The following is a 17,491-nucleotide window of genomic DNA, read 5'->3' on the forward strand; positions in this document are numbered from 1 at the left end:
TCCTATATGAGCCCCCCTGTCCTATATGAGCCCCCCCCGTCCTATATGAGCCGCCCCCCCTGTCCTATATGAGCCGCCCCCCCTGTCCTATATGAGCCCCCCCCCCCGTCCTATATGAGCCGCCCCCCCTGTCCTATATGAGCCCCCCCCCCCCCCATGTCTACCACATACCTGTAAGTTCTGTTAGGTGCTTGGCTTTGGCTTTGGCTGTGGCTGCTGGCTCGGGCTCCGCCTCCTTCCTCTCTCTGCCTGTGCTGCAGCTGCATCATGCTCCAGCAGCCACTGGTCTGCTCTGTTAAAGAGACAGGCAGGCCAGGCAGCAGAGCGGAGCGCAGAGCGGCCCCGGGCCCCGCCCCCTCCTCACTCTCTCTTTCTATAGTCCGGACCATGACTTTGTTATGTTACAGGGCCGGCGGGCGGCGGCGGCAACAAAATATAGGGGGCCCAAGTAAAATCCAAGTAAAATGCTGCTTGGGCCCCCCAGGAGCAACTGGGCCCGGGGCAGCTGCCCCTTTTGCCCTGCGGTAAAGACGGCCCTGACAGGACCTAGCGGAACATCTTGTATTTTTTGCTCAAATGTAAATAAAAGCTGAGAAATGTTTTTTTTCCTCAATAATGCCTCTTGTACATCGTCTTATTATCTTTTGGGAGACACCTATGTCATTTGCCATCAAAAAATTACTTGCTGGTTGAATAAAAGTAACTTTAAGTCAAAATTTGCCAGGGGTATGAATAATTATGGGCAGCACTGTAAGCCTCACAAAGTGACTTCAGTCCTGAACTGATCCTTAAAAAGTGGGTTTTGGAAATTTTCGGAAAGATTTCAAGATTTGCTTCTAAACTTCTAAGCCTTTTGTAACGTCCCCAAAAAATAAAATGGCATTCACAAAATGATCCAAACATGAAGTAGACATATGGGGAATGTAAAGTAATAACTATTTTTGGAGTTATTACTATCTATTATAAAAGTAGAGAAATTGAAATTTGCAAATTTAAATAAATAAAAATTTAATATTTTGACTCAATTTTACCACTGTCATGAAGTACAATATGTGACGAGAAAACAATCTCAGAATGGCTTGGATAAGTACAAGCATTTTAAAGTTATTACCACATAAAGTGACACATCAGGTTAGCAAAAATCGGCCTGGGATTTATGGTGAAAAGTGGCTCGGTAGTGAAGGGGTTAAATGTACTAGTCATCCTACCATACGGGGAGGATCAATTCAGTTTGCATTTATTGGCAGTACATTCCCTGTTTAACGGGAAGATGAGCTCCTAACAAATTACATTTTTATGCCGGCATAAATATTTACACAGGGTATGATTGGGAATGAACACTGACTGTTAAGAACATTTGTTCACCCAATCATTGGCCTATGTAAAAGTATATTAAATATTTTAAGTAGAGTCACTGGATAACTTGGATTCTATTTTTGCAGATAAAAGAAATAATGGAGCACTTGCATCTTTTGACTATAATAAAGATGGAGCAAGCTGGAGATGAGATTGTCAGTAATGCCATCTGTTTTGCTCTTTATAAAGGTAAGGTGAGAAAATACCGGTAGTAGTATCTCGTATACAATCTAGATATATAAACAATTAGAGTCACATAAACTACAGGAAGTCTAGAGGAAACACTATCTATATACTGTATTTTTGGATAGGCTTTCAGCTTATAGTGTTAGCAGGACAGACCCCTCAGGATTTATGTAAAGGGCTGATACCTCTTGTCCCCCTCTATAACATGTCCCCACAATCTATATGACTCTGTGACACCACACCCAAATCATCATCACAGATTGAGGAGAGTGGAAGGGAAAGTATCAAGTCTTTGGCATTGGCCACCCATGCTTCTAGGTGAAGTTGCTGTGGCTGTAATGCTGACAACTTCAGACCCTGGTACTTAATTTATAGGTTTGTGAAGTCACCACCCACCAAGCCCCCAGCTGTGATGTTATCAGTCCACACGTTAGGCCATATCATGACATCATCACCACAGTGATATCATGAATGTATTTTATTAAAACTCATACTGGAGTGAATAAAGAGTCTTTTTTCAGAATATCTAGAAGGGTTGTCTAGTGGCATGATATTCACCTAGGATACGTCATCAATATCAGATCAGCATGGATCCAACTTCTGGCACGCCTGCTGATCAGTTGTTTGAAGAGGTCACAGCGCTCGTGCAAGTTCTGCTTCCTCTTCAAGTTTACCAGTGCACCATTTCCTTAGTAATGACAGCGCCATGTAATTACAACTACTTGTCCCATTCACTTGAATAGGAGGGAGAGCAACAGGGATCCAGAGCAGGAGCTCCAACAGCACCAATGATCATCTGTCCATGAGAGAAATAAAAAATAAATCAGCTGTATAAAACTATAGAGAAACCTATTCTTTGACCTGAACCGATTCCTGCATTTTTCTAATTCAGTCTATTATCATAGCTTTTAGCACCAATGAGCAGGATAAGGATAACTGGAATGCTCAGCTGAAACTTCTTCTGGAATGGAATCAGCTGGATTTGGCCAGCGAGGAGATCTTCACTAATGACCGGAGATGGGAGGTGGGTAATATCTCAACATCAATACATCTGACTTGTCAGACTTGTAACATATAAAAAGGGTCAATAATGTGACACAGTATGTAACTGTGCATTGACCACAGGAGTGGAAAATTAGAGCAGGTATGAATGAAAACAAGTACTTATGTACAAATTATAAATTTTTCTACAATTCCACGCTAAGGCCTCTTTCACACGGGCGTCGTGTTTGAGGGCCAGATAGGATGTGGGTGCTTTGCGGGAAAATCCACATTTTTCTGCGCGAGTGCAAAGCGTTTTAATGCGTTTTGCACGCGCGTGAGAAAAATCTGCATGTTTGGTACCCAGACCCGAACCTGGACTTCTTCACAGAAGTTCGGGTTTGGGATCGGTGTTGTGTAAATAATTTTTTTCCCCCTTATAACATGGTTATAAGGGAAAATAATAGCATTCTTAATACAGAATGCTAAGTAAATTAGGGATGGAGGGGATAAAATAAAAAATTTAACTCACCTCATCCACTTGTTCGCGCAGCCCGGCTTGTCTTCGTTCTTCTTCTTTGATGACCTGGGAGAAAAGGACCTTTGGTGACGTCACTGCGCTCATCACATGGTCCATGTTATAAGGGAAAATAATAAAGATCGGGTCCCGATCGTCACCTAGCAACCATGCGTGAAAATCGCACCGCATCCGCACTTGCTTGCGGATGCTTGCGATTTTCACGCAGCCCCATTCACTTCTATGGGGCCTGCGTTGCGTGAAAAACGCACAATATAGAGCATGCTGCGATTTTCACGCAACGCACAAGTGATGTGTGAAAATCACCGCTCATGTGCACAGCCCCATAGAAATGAATGGGTCCAGATTCAGTGCGGGTGCAATGCGTTCACCTCACGCATTGCACCCGCGCGGAAAACTCGCCCGTGTGAAAGGAGCCTAAGAGTTGTGCAACCGAAGAATGCTTTGTAGCACTGCAGCTTCAAAAGTGAATGGGATCAGAGCACAACTCGCAAGTTGGTGTGACCCAATTCTGGGGTTGCGCCTTGATTAAAGCACATACGTTGTTATCTCCAGCCACTGCAGCTTTATATCGGCCTCTAATATTGGATGGATGATTGGTGCCAATGAGTATTATGTCAGACTATCGATCCCTGTTTGTGCTTGCACTGATTACATTTGCATGCCACATTTTTTTTTTATGACAAGATATACTGTAGTACCTTTAGATGTGAGATATATTTGTCATGATATTTAAACACTGTTTTGGAAAAGGGTAGGTTGGGAAGACTTGGTGTATTCTGAAGGCAAAACCATCAACTGTATTTAAAAGTGTAGCCAACCACACTTTACAATATACATTAACTGTATGCAGAAGAAACGTACGCCGCATGGGTACACTATATGGACAAAAGTGACACCTGCCAATGACACTCACAGAAGCTTTCATGACATTCCAGTCTAAATCCATAGGCATTAATATGAGTCTGTCCCTCTGCAGCTAGACAAGTTCCACTCTTCTGGGAAGGCTTTCTACAAAATCTTTGACTGTGTCTGTGTCTTTTTCCCATTCATCCAGAAAAGCATTTGTGTGGTTAGACACTGATGCTGGACAAGAGGACCTGACTTGCAATCTCTGTTCTAGTTTATCCCAAAGCTGTTTAATGCAGTTGAAGTCATGGTTCTGTGTGGGCCTGTAAGTTCTTATACACAAAACTCACCCAAACATGTCTTTATGTACTTTGGGTTCCCCAAACTGCTCCCACAAAGTTGGAAGCATATAATTGGCCGAAATGTTTTTGTTAGGAACTTAACCAGCGACCATTCAGTGCATGACTGTTTCAGAAAGGGTTATCATCCCGACCAGTCAAATCCTGGCTGGTCGACCTGTCAGTAAGTCTGGACACCAAACCAGTCAAATTCCTGGCTTGGTGTTTAATCCCAGATTTAGGCAGAGAATTGAAGACTGGCATATACTGCCTATTATTGATATTTGTTTAAATCTGGCTAAGTGTGTTCTTTTGTCAGTCTGCATTGCATTCCACTTTAGTTCTTTCTGTGAATTGACCTTGGCTCGTTCCTGGATTAACCCCTCACCAATTGTTTTGGTTTTTACTGAATCTCCTGGCTTTGACTCTGTGGCTTGTTTCAGGATTAAACCCTTGTCTACTAATTTGACTTCTCTTGACTATCCTGTCTTTTAAATCTAATTCTGGTAGGTCTGCTTCTATCAAGCTTGCAACAGTTTTCTGCTACCTTAGACTGTAGACTTGGGTCTCTAGCAGCCAAATCCAACCCACCTTGCAGGGGGCTTGTGGGGAATATTTAGTGGTATCCTTAAATCCACTGACTGGAATGGTGAAGGAAGATAGGTAGAAGATTGAGAGTTTGTTGGTCGTGGTCCCAGACAGTGGCCTGTATTTCTTCCTCGCCTCTGTTTATTAACAGTTTTGGTGTGCTGTCAATAGGTTAACGATCTCATAAAATTCACATATTCAATATTTTTTCTGTGCCAAAAATGTGTTTGGGGCACTTGTTTTCTTTGGATTTATCTAGTGTTCTTGACAATTTATAAAATAAATTAGACAGGAGGATGTACTGTTCAAAAATTGATGGACATGATTGCAGCAAAGAGTAGAGAGCAAAAGAGCATTCAGAAACCCTTTTTCATTTGATAATTTGTTGTTATATGTATAATCATCCATGCATTTTATTATCAGCAGTGATGGAATTATGATTAAGGCCCCATGCGCACGACCATATGTGTTTTGGGTCTACAAATCACGGATCTGCAAAACACAGACTTCAGCCGAGTACATGCCGCCTTTTTTTTCAAAATCTCTTAAAAATTTCTTATCCTTGTCCGCAAAACGGACAAGAATAGGACATGTTCTTTTTTTTTTTGCGGTGCTGAGAAAAGGACATATGGATGCGGACAGCACACAGTGTGCTGTCCACATCTTTTGCTGCCCCCATTGAAATGAATGGGTCCCCATCAAAAAATGCAGATTGGATGCAGACTGAGAATACTGTTGTGTGCATGAGGTGTAAGACACATACAAGGATATTGTTGCATTATGCATCGTAGTTCGGTATATATTAGCAATCCAACCCACACATCACAGGTTCAGGGAGCCAAAGTCCTTAGAGTCATTCCTCAGGTGAGCCACTGGGGGTCATTTACTAAAGACTGGAGCTTCACATGCCGCTCCTATAAAAAAAAAAGAAATGCTGGTGGAAGATTTGACCAATTTATTAAGAGGCACACCACTTAATATATTTGTTGAATGTGTTGCTGTCCATGCACCAGAAAATAAATCTACTCCAGCCAGGACCTGGAGTAGATTTCTGGCATATCGTGGGCCAATTTTCTGGCTCACACATCATTAAATAAATTGGACCGCAGAGTTCCCAACTATGGCCCACCTCCTTCCGCCCACTTTTTGGAAAAGTGCTTATAGTGTCGTAAAAAACTAAAAAGTCACATATTTTGTCACAAAATTTGTGACTTTTCTTGCAAATAACTGGAATAGAATGTTATGCTGTCTCCATTTCCCTCCTCTTTTTCTTGTTCTTTGTTATTAGTCTTTCTTCTGCAATAATATCTTGTCATTTGTTTTCCACATCTTTTTCTATGCTCTTCTCTCTTTCCATTTTTCACAGTCAGCTGACTTGGAAGATGCAATGTTTGCAGCACTGGTAAAGGATAGGCCAAGATTTGTGCGTCTTCTCCTAGAGAATGGTTTGAATCTACGCAAATTTCTTACCAGTGAAATCCTTGGTGAACTTTTTACTCAACATTTTAGTACCCTAGTATTTCGTAACTTGCAGATTGCCAAAAATTCTTACAATGACTCTTTACTCACCTTTATCTGGAAGATGGTTTTGAGTTACCAACAGAATCGTAAGGAGGAAAGGAATAGCTGCGATGAATCAGAAATTCAGGTGAATGACTGCAATACATTTCAGCGTTTTTTTGGCCGGCATGGGATGCAGAGCAAGATGGATCCGGCATGAAACCCAATGTAAGTCAATGGTGCCGGATCCATTTTCTCGGAACAAAAAAGAAAATGAATTTTGCAACAGCTGGAGGGCCGCATTTTGGGCATCACTGATCTTGTTTTTGCTGATCCATGCCAGATCCAGCAAAAATCTATATATGTGAAAGTAGCCTAACTTAAAGAGGAGCTGTCACTTCTCCTCACAGGTCTGTTTAAGTAACCAGTTGCATTCCACATGAAATGACAATTCTGGACCATTTATTCTTATGACTTAATGTTGTGCCATTCTCCTATTATTGCTACTAGAAGTTTTTGAGTGAATTGTCAGCAGTCTGCTATAAAGGTCATGATGGGTTTTACCATTGGGGGTGTTCCTCTGCACAGTCTGACTCTGTACAATCAGTGGTGCCACTGGCAGATAGTGTTGAGCGCGAATATTCGAATAGCCAATTTATTTTTGTGAATATCGTCACTTCGCTAATTCGCGAATATTTCGAATATAGTGCTATAGATTCGCTATTTCGAATATTTGTTTTTTTGTTTTTTTATTGTTATTTTTTTTTCTTTCCCACTTCCCAAAAGTAGTTCTTACCTGTCCTGAGGATTCCTGGCTTCCTGGCTGCTCCAGTCAGTGCCCGTTGCCGCTTCTGCCGACTTCCGTGCTCATGGAGCGTCCCCATCACCATGGGAACGTCTCCATACTAGAATGTACTGTCGGATGCGAGAATTAAGTTGAAATCGCAATGCGATTAATATAACTTCAAGTAATCGCATTACGATTTCAACTTAGACCTGGTTTACTATGGTTGGCTTGGTAGAATTAGCGAAGATGACGAATATGACGAATGTATTCTAGCAATCAAATAAGAAAGTTGACTATAGAGACAGCTAAGTTTAATTTGCTATGTAATTATATTACTTTGCTTTTTTTTTTTTAATAAATAGAATAATTATAATAATTATCAAGTATTATAATTCTATTTATATAAAAAAAAGCTAAGTAATATTATCGCATAGCGAATTAAAAGCTTAGCTGTCTCTAGTCAACTTTCCTATTTGATTGCATAGAATTAGTGAAGTTGACGAATATGGAGCTAAAACGAAGATGGAGAATACTTTGTTATCTTCGTTTTGAGGAATATGACGAATACATTCGTCATATTCGTCATCTTTGCTAATTCTACCAAGCCAACCATAGTAAACCAGGTCTAAGTTATAATCGCAATGCTTCAATGCTTCAAGTTATATTAATCACATTGCGATTTCAACTTAGAGCTGGTTTACTATGGTTGGCTTGGTAGAATTAGCGAAGATGCCGAATATGACGAATGTATTCGTCATATTCCTCAAAATGAAGATAACGAAGTATTCTCCATCTTCGTTTTAGCTCCATATTCGTCAACTTCGCTAATTCTATGCAATCAAATAGGAAAGTTGACTAGAGACAGCTGTTTTTAATTCGCTATGCGATAATATTACTTAGCTTTTTTTTTAAATAAATAGAATAATTATACTTGATAATTATTATAATTATTCTATTTATAAAAAAATAAAAAGGAATATAATCGCATAGCGAATTAAACACCGCTGTCTCTATAGTCAACTTTCCTATTTGATTGTTAGAATTAACGAAGTTGACGAATATGGAGCTAAAACGAAGATGGAAAATACTTCGTTAACTTCGTTTTGAGGAATATGACGAATACATTCGTGATATTCGTCTTCTTCGCTAATTCTAGATATCAAACCAATAGGAAAGTTACCTTAAGTTAAAATCTTAATACGCGATTATTTAAATCGCATATTAATTGCCATAACTAGAATAATGACGAATATTCGATTTCGACGAATATGAGACGAATATTCTAGCGAATATTCGCTAATTTCGTCGAAATCGAATATGGCACCTCCCACTCATCACTACTGGCAGACTGTGCAGGGACACATCCCCAACTGCTAACACCCAGTTGGACCTTTAGCCTACTGGCAATTCACTCATAAATAGGGATGAGCGAATCGACTTCGGATGAAACATCCGAAGTCGATTCGCATAAAACTTCGTTCTAATACTGTACTGAAATGTTTTTTTTTACAGTACAAATTAATTTATGAAGTTATTGCGTGAAGTTTCGCGCGACTTCGCGAAGCAATAACTTTGGCTCATCGGAGCCAATACATTCTAATACTGTACGGCGCTCCTGCTCCGTACAGTATTAGAACGAAGTTTTATGCAAATCGACTTCAGATGTTTCATCCGAAGTCGATTCGCTCATCCCTATTCATAAACATCTAGTCGGAATAATAAGGGAATTGCACCAAATAGAGTCATAAGAATAGATGCTCCTGAACTGGTATTACATGGGGAGTACAAACTGTTACTAAAATAGAGATGTCAGGAGAGGTGACTGGTCCTCTTTAAGTTGTAACTGGATAAACAGGTACAACTCTTTATTATCTATCTATCTATCTATCTATCTATCTATCTATCTATCTATCTATCTATCTATCAATCTCTATATCTCTATGGAGTGCTGTGATTTCTCTTTCATCTACTTGGACCCCAGGCTAAGGTCTTGATCGCTGGTACCACCTCCTTACCTACTTATCTTATATCTACAAAATGCATAAAGGTAACACACTAGGTAACACATTAGACAAACATTGGTCAAACCCAGTGATTTTTGTGGATCTGACTGACCCTCTAATGTTTAAGGGAGTGTTCCTGACTTTCCCCCAACAGCAGATGTCATGGGAAACAATACTCTAGCATGTTGAATTTCACCATGTCCAATAATTTATTCTCAATAGGGATAAGGCACTAGCTTATTCACTTTTCCCTATTGAAGACACATGCCTGCCTGAGTAAGAATGCATGTGCATGGCGTTTGGAAGTGATAACTGAGCGTTTGGCTGACAGCCGTCTTGTGTACAGGTGATTGTGAGCTGGATGTTTATGAAAACTTGAAGATTGACCATGAAGCTCTGGTTTGATTGTCTTTACAGCAATTATACCAATGTGTTTGTTAAATACAACAATACAAATATAAGGTTGTAATCAACATTTGTTTTTTCCATTGATCAGGATATGTCTCCCATAATAAAACATCCGATCCAGGTTCTATTTATATGGGCTATATTGCAGAACAAAAGAGAGCTATCTAAAGTCATATGGGAGCAGGTAAGGGCATTGTTGTGTGCATATGTCTTTACAAATTTCACAATAGTGGGTTGCTGAATTAATACTTAACATTTATTAGTATCAAAAATTAAAATAATGGGCCCTTAGTATATAGAAAAAATCTCTAGACTGAGTGCATAAGATGCTACATACAAATCTCCGCTGGCAGATGCCAATCCGGAGAGTGAGGTATGGACCAAAAAATGAGAAGGGATAGATATAAAGATAGTTTGGGTCAATAACCCTAGGGGTCCCTTAACCTAACTTCTCAACACTCCATATAATCTACCACAGACCCTAGATGGCCCTGCCTAAACATGGACTGCCCAGCTTTGTCCGAAAGATAGAGTGTGGTCCCTAACTAGGGGAAAACAGACAATTATGAGAGAAAGGAGGGCAGTAAGGACTGACAAACAAAACATATAGCGACCTATAATTAAACAACTTTACTGTAATTATAGGTAAAAATGCTCAGGAATAGATGATAAGTCCCAAGTCAATGAGAAAATGTCCCGACGCGTTTCCTTGAAGGTTAGCAAATCTTCAGGGGACTAAAACCTTAAATTGTATCGGTCACTGAGTTGGCTGAAATATAAATATCACATTCAGTCAACCAATCAAATTCTGCAAAGAGGTAGCTCTAAAGTATCAAAGATTTAGCTACACAGGTAGTGTACAGAGATCTGTTTTTTTACCAAAGACGACTCAAGGGACCCCCTGTGTATCCACCTATTACAGGGTCACAGACTTAAAAGACATATAAGTGGAGGGGTCTCGAGTCACTCCGGTTCAAATGACTAAAGCAAGTTAGTGACCACCTGTTCCAGGATCACTAGTTCAGTTCATCAATCATAAACAATATATCAAGTGACTAACTGTTCAAAAGTCACTTGAAATGTACAGTGTATCAATTAGGCCACCAAAAAACTAAAGTCCAAGTGTAAGACAATATATGTAGCCTCGTTTACACTCAAAAAGATGCTAAAAAATAGCTGGCTCTCCAGCGTTGAAATGGCTTTACTGGTGTGGTGTGATACCCCAGCAGGTAATCATAAGCCGTTCAACACAGTGTGCCAAGAAGCGCTGTGCAGCAACTGATATTTAATCGCACAGACAGCAATGTACTTTGCCTAGAGGCACTGAGTACTTATCTGTACAGTCATAGTGCTCCGACTGTCCACAGAGAGGTGCGGGTGTCACTCCTTGGCATTACGCGTATGGCAGCTGCACCGAGGGTGAGTTCGCGGCTCATTTAAAAAGGCCGCCTTGTACCGCCCATTCTCCGCCCAGTGACGTCATCACGTCACCTGGTCGGGTCACGTGACGATAGCACGTGAATGTTTACCGACCAGATGACCCGGCCGTGGTGGGAGGCGCCAAGCAAATCATACTGTCATGGCAACCGCAAAAGCGACAACCATCTCCACACACTACAGGCCTCAATCGCTCAGCTGTCAATCCAGCGGTCGCCATGGCTATAGCGCCGCCCCACTCACGCAGGATTATTGGCGTCTCAAAGGGCAGATTTGTTTCAATGTGTCAGTGAAGCAAGCAGGCTAAGCAGCTCCACCTGGCACTTAAAACAGTAAAAACTTATCTAAGGGATCAATAAGGTCATTGAGCACCAGATAGTAACATAGAGTTAAATTAGCTGGATATTGATAATAATAACTGCGTCGATATTGACTGTAGAATGCTTCCAAAAATCAAAACAGCAATGACAGCAAGCCAAGAACGAGAGGGAGAGATAAGACAGGTAGGCATAGTTTAAACTACAGATGAGTAGTACATGGTGGTATCTATAAGACTGAGGTCTAGGGATCAATGTAGCTATTGAATGACAATTGTTCATTCAATCCCAAAGGAGCCACAGTCTGCAATTGAAAAATCCACCAAGTCTCCCTCTGTAAAATCCTCCTGTCCCAGTCTCCCCCTCGTCTTGGCCTCTGAACCATCTCTATTCCCATAAACTTAAGGCCAGATGTGTCGCCCCCATGTATAGTATTAATATGTGTGGCTATGGGTGTATCCCTGTCATTCCTGACATCACCCAGGTGTTCCCCAACCCGTCGACGGAGTTCACGGGTGGTTTTGCCCACATATTCAAGGCCACATATGCAATTGGCTTTATATATCACGCCCCTTGTGCGGCAGTTCACAAAATGTCTAACCTGGTACATCGTACCAGTGACATTACTACAAAAGGAGCGTCCCTGTATAATATGAGGGCATGCCACGCAGCCACTGCAGCGAAAACTGCCAATAGGAGGCCGAAGCCAGGTCTCCCTCACCTCCTGGTTCTCGCTGAAGTGGCTGTGGACCAACCGGTCCTTTAGGCTCAAACCCCTGCGATATGTGACCTGTGCTGTCTCAGAGACCACATATTTTATATCAGGGTCAAGTAGGAGGACCTCCCAGTGGTTCCTAAGGATCTGTTTCACTTCATTTGAAGCGCCATCAAACGTGCCTATCAGGCGTATCAGACCACTGGTTGTTGTTTTCAGTTTAGGGTATAATAGTTCATCCCTATTACTATTACAGGCCCTCCTATAGGCTGATCTCATGACAACATCAGGGTACCCCCTCTCACGAAACCTGCACCGCAAATCCCCGGCCTGTTTTTTGAAGTCATGCCAGGTGGAACAGTTCCTCCTAATACGTAGGTACTGTCCCACCGGTATCCCTCTCTTTAGGGGTTGTGGATGGTGACTTGTCCAATGTAGCAGTGCATTCGTGGAGGTGGGTTTCCTGAATGTTTTAGTTTGTAGCATGTTGTCCTTATCCCTTGATATCTCTATATCAAGAAAGGGCAAGGTGTTACTTTTATACTCAAAGGTGAATTTCATATTGATGGAGTTAACATTAAGTTCTTTAATGAACGCAATAAATTCACTCTCCTTGCCCTTCCAGACGACAAAAATGTCGTCTATGAATCTGGCCCAAGTCAAGACACATGGGATATGGTTACTGGGTGCATCGCTGAATACCAGGGTCCGTTCCCACCAGCCCAGGAACAAATTAGCATACGATGGGGCACAAGAACTCCCCATCGCGGTGCCCCTGAGCTGGTGGTAAAGGACCCCATCGAACAAAAAGAAATTTCTTGTCAAGACAAAATTCAATAAGCATAAAACAAATGAATTATGCAGATGGAATTGACGTCCCCTTGTATTTAGGAATGTTTCTACTGCCCTCATACCTAGGGCATGGGGTATTGAGGAGTATAAGGCCTCCACATCAATTGAGGCCAGAGATGCACCCTCCTCCATGGATATCCCCTCAAGCCGACCCAAAAGGTCGCTCGTATCCCTCAGGTATGAGGGCAGGGTCTTGACAAAGGGTGCCAAAATGCGATCTATATAGATCCCCACATTCTGTGTCAAGCTATTTACACCTGACACAATGGGGCGTCCTTTAACAGGGGTGCCACCCTTATGAATTTTGGGTAAACTATAAAAGGTGGCTATAGTTGGATGTTTTTTATAAAGGAAATCAAGTTCCTCCCCTGAGATCAGATCCTTTGCCTTGGCATCCCGTAGAATACAAATCAGTTCTTGCTGAAACATACCAGTGGGATCACTACTTAATTTTTCATAAGTGTCACCATCACTGAGTAAGGTCTGACACATTGTCTTATAGTCAATGGTGTCCATCAAGACAATGTTCCCCCCTTTGTCAGAGGGTTTGATGGTCAGATTTTTCTTCTGTTCAAGATCTTTTATAGATTTGTATTCAGCTTTGCTACAATTGAAGTCATGTGAAGAAGGTACCAATTTTGACAAATCCCGGCATACCTGATTGACAAATACGTCGATACAGGTAGGGTCCCCCGACGGTGGGGTTTTAACACTTTTATTTTTTAAGGTGGTAAATGGACCCTTGCCTTCCTGAGGTGTACTATCACTGAGACTAAATAAGAGACGGACATCTTTCAAAATTTCTGGCGAGACACCCATCTCCCTGCTTTCACGTTTCTCAACTAACGCAAAATGTTTGCGCCACCTGAGTTTCCTCGCAAAGAGGTGGATGTCCCTCACCCAACTGAAAAGATCAAAACTGGATACAGGGACAAAAGAGAAGCCTTTGCTTAGGATACCTAACTCTGAATCCTGCAAAGACTGACTCGAAAGATTCACTATTTGGCTGTGTTTATCTGGGGCCTTGTTGTCTGTGAAGGTAGTTTTTGAGGGCCCCGATTGCGAAGTGGATAGGGTGTCTCTAAAAAATCAAATCCACCACCAGTCTGACCACCTCTTAAGTTGTTCCTGTCTCCCCTACGACCTCTTGTCTTCTGTCGGCCTCTGCCCCTACCTTTGTTGTAGTGGCCTGCCTCTCTCCCATTTTCAGAGGCATCAGTATCACTGGATGTGACATCCGTCTCAGGTCTTTTATTTTGTGATGCACCTCGATCTACAGTGGAGTAAACTCGGTTTTCCCTAAAGTCTTGAAGATCACGATTGAATTGACGATGCTTCCGTTCTTTCAGATGGAACTGGAATTTTTCCAAAGCATTTTTAAGTTGTAATTCCTTGTTATTGAACTCAGTTTCGGTTTTAAATTTTTGGGTGAGCTCTATCTGTTCTCTCAGTTTGTTTTCTAGAACGACAAGATTATTCTTCTCCTCCTCCAGCAATAGCTGCATGAACCGCAACGAGCTTTTGGTGGCTTCCTCCTCCCATTTACTACTCAATGAAGCGGTTCTGCATCTATTAGCTGGCATCAAAGTGATCCTCAATCCTCTAGGGACAATTCTATTCTTCAGGTAGTTTTCAATTGACTGAATCTCCCACCATGAAGTAATTTGCTCCTTGTAGATTTTGGTAAGATCTTTAAATGCTGCCTTGAACGAGGGTGCATATTTATTCTGGACTAGTGTTTTCTCAGAGAAAACCTCACTAGCCTCAGATAGTAATAATTGTTTGTCGACGCCAGTAGAAAGAAATCCAGCCATACTCTAAAAAATGAAAATTACTTAACACGACCAAAATGGAAGGTTTGATCAAACCGATGCTATTATAGTGGGCTAAACCCTTTATCCAATAGAAATTTCACAATAGTGGGTTGCTGAATTAATACTTAACATTTATTAGTATCAAAAATTAAAATAATGGGCCCTTAGTATATAGAAAAAATCTCTAGACTGAGTGCATAAGATGCTACATACAAATCTCCGCTGGCAGATGCCAATCCGGAGAGTGAGGTATGGACCAAAAAATGAGAAGGGATAGATATAAAGATAGTTTGAGAAGAAAGGATGCGTAGTAAGAGGGACACACTGCTGGGTCAATAACCCTAGGGGTCCCTTAACCTAACTTCTCAACACTCCATATAATCTACCACAGACCCTAGATGGCCCTGCCTAAACATGGACTGCCCAGCTTTGTCCGAAAGATAGAGTGTGGTCCCTAACTAGGGGAAAACAGACAATTATGAGAGAAAGGAGGGCAGTAAGGACTGACAAACAAAACATATAGCGACCTATAATTAAACAACTTTACTGTAATTATAGGTAAAAATGCTCAGGAATAGATGATAAGTCCCAAGTCAATGAGAAAATGTCCCGACGCGTTTCCTTGAAGGTTAGCAAATCTTCAGGGGACTAAAACCTTAAATTGTATCGGTCACTGAGTTGGCTGAAATATAAATATCACATTCAGTCAACCAATCAAATTCTGCAAAGAGGTAGCTCTAAAGTATCAAAGATATAGCTACACAGGTAGTGTACAGAGATCTGGTTTTTTACCAAAGAAGACTCAAGGGACCCCCTGTGTATCCACCTATTACAGGGTCACAGACTTAAAAGACATATAAGTGGAGGGGTCTCGAGTCACTCCGGTTCAAATGACTAAAGCAAGTTAGTGACCACCTGTTCCAGGATCACTAGTTCAGTTCATCAATCATAAACAATATATCAAGTGACTAACTGTTCAAAAGTCACTTGAAATGTACAGTGTATCAATTAGGCCACCAAAAAACTAAAGTCCAAGTGTAAGACAATATATGTAGCCTCGTTTACACTCAAAAAGATGCTAAAAAATAGCTGGCTCTCCAGCGTTGAAATGGCTTTACATATAATTATTAGTTGCTAGTGTTGAGCGAGCACCAAAGTGCTTGTGTGCTCGAGTAGAACACTTCGCGATGCTTGGGTGTTCTACCGAGCACCCGAGCACAATGGAAGTCAATGGGAGAACCCCAGGCACCCCCTGCTCTGAAGAGGGGGAGGGTGTTGGGACTCTAGTTCGGCTTAGAAGTCCCTGCTCCTATTCCATATATAGCAATGTCCATATATGGAGTCAGTGCTTGGGGACACCCCAGTGTATTTAAATCTAATTTAGCCTGTATTTCAGAAAAGTTTCTGCCGGGATTCAAACTCATGACCTTCTGTATTAGAGGCAAGGCATGTGAGAAATATGGATTATTATTTAATGTCAGCCATGTTCTCACACCAGCCATCTGCTGTCTGATAGCAGAGGGAGTAGCACCGCAGGGGGTCCTGGATTCAAACAAACCACTTGCTTACACATAGAACCTACTCCAGCCAGCCAGGAACCCAGCTAATGGAACAGGAAAAAAAAACTGCAGGGGGACTAGGCCATTCCCCAGTTCAATCGAAAGTATCAGACATCATGGAACCGACGATTCATAAGGAATTATGAATCGCCCGTGCATCACATACATAAGTCATTTAGATATGTGTGTCCCTGTGGCCAAGACGGTCAGGCTGTTACTTGTAGTTTGGTAATAGGATGCCAGGGAGGGTATATACACATATCTCCCCACAGAAACCAAATAATGGTACCATGTTTGGACTCTACCTGTAGCTGGAAACTAGGCGGATCTGCTGGTCCCATAACCATCTCCCTGTGACATTCTGGTCTGGAGCTATGAACCCTAAGGGGTTTTGTGGGTCGTTGGGCTGCCAGGGCCAGCAGGGAGGGGGGACCTCTCCCAGAGGCGGAGAGGGGAGGGGACGGCTACAGGTCAAAAGGTCCATGCAAGCAAGCGGGCGTGTCTTTTCTCTGAAGGGGGTTACATCGTGCCATGTGTTTAGAGGGACCTGCAAACTGCTGACATCACTGCCTCCCATGTGACTACAGCGAAGAACTCATCCTAACCCAAAGGACTCATCCATCTGGTAAACTGACTTTTTGCTCTGTTTAATCCTGTTTGTACCATACTACCTGTATTTGCAACCTCAGACCACTGTATATATTCTTTGTGTGTATAGTGTTATTTCGAGTGAGCCCTTAAGGTGATTAAATATATAATTTAATCTTGTGCTGTCTTGTATCTTGATCACAAATCCCCACGTCCGTGTTTAGGCCTAGTTATACGCTACTGCGGGTTGGTTTCTCACCCTATATAATCCTGTTAGCGGACCGGGCTTATATCAAACGAGAAACTGGTGGCAGTATACCCGGGCTGAGGAAGCGCTGTTTCACTGGGGCTGTGAAAAGGCTCCCTCAGCTTGTTGCCTCTCTGTGCCCGTGTGGACAGGAGGCATCTGTGAACACTGTACCAAGCTGACCTTACCTGCTCCTCAGGGACGATCTAACGTCACACCTTGGTAACCAGTGACTATACCGTATCTCGCTAGCTCTACTTACTTGACGTCCGGCGGCAGCGAGGTGCGGTATTCGTCACATATACTTAACCACTCAGCTATAATAGCTGCATAGCCAGTTACTTAAAAAAAATAAAATAAATTCTACTGTACGTCTACTGAGACCTATGCAGTAGAAGTCTCATATATATATATTTTTTAAGTGACTG

General features: G+C 41.9%; 1 protein-coding gene across 1 annotated transcript in view; it reads left to right on the plus strand.

The window, feature by feature from the left end:
- Nucleotides 1–17,491, plus strand: part of TRPM8 (transient receptor potential cation channel subfamily M member 8) — a 141,930-nt gene that overhangs the window by 60,832 nt on the left and 63,607 nt on the right. The window contains exons 10-13 of the mRNA XM_040440269.1: nt 1,443–1,545; nt 2,448–2,566; nt 6,203–6,484; nt 9,623–9,718. Of these exons, the coding sequence (XP_040296203.1) occupies nt 1,443–1,545; nt 2,448–2,566; nt 6,203–6,484; nt 9,623–9,718 (600 nt within the window). The remainder of the gene's footprint in view (nt 1–1,442; nt 1,546–2,447; nt 2,567–6,202; nt 6,485–9,622; nt 9,719–17,491) is intronic.

Source organism: Bufo bufo, chromosome 7, assembly GCF_905171765.1.
Source record: "Bufo bufo chromosome 7, aBufBuf1.1, whole genome shotgun sequence".
Lineage (NCBI taxonomy): Eukaryota > Metazoa > Chordata > Amphibia > Anura > Bufonidae > Bufo > Bufo bufo.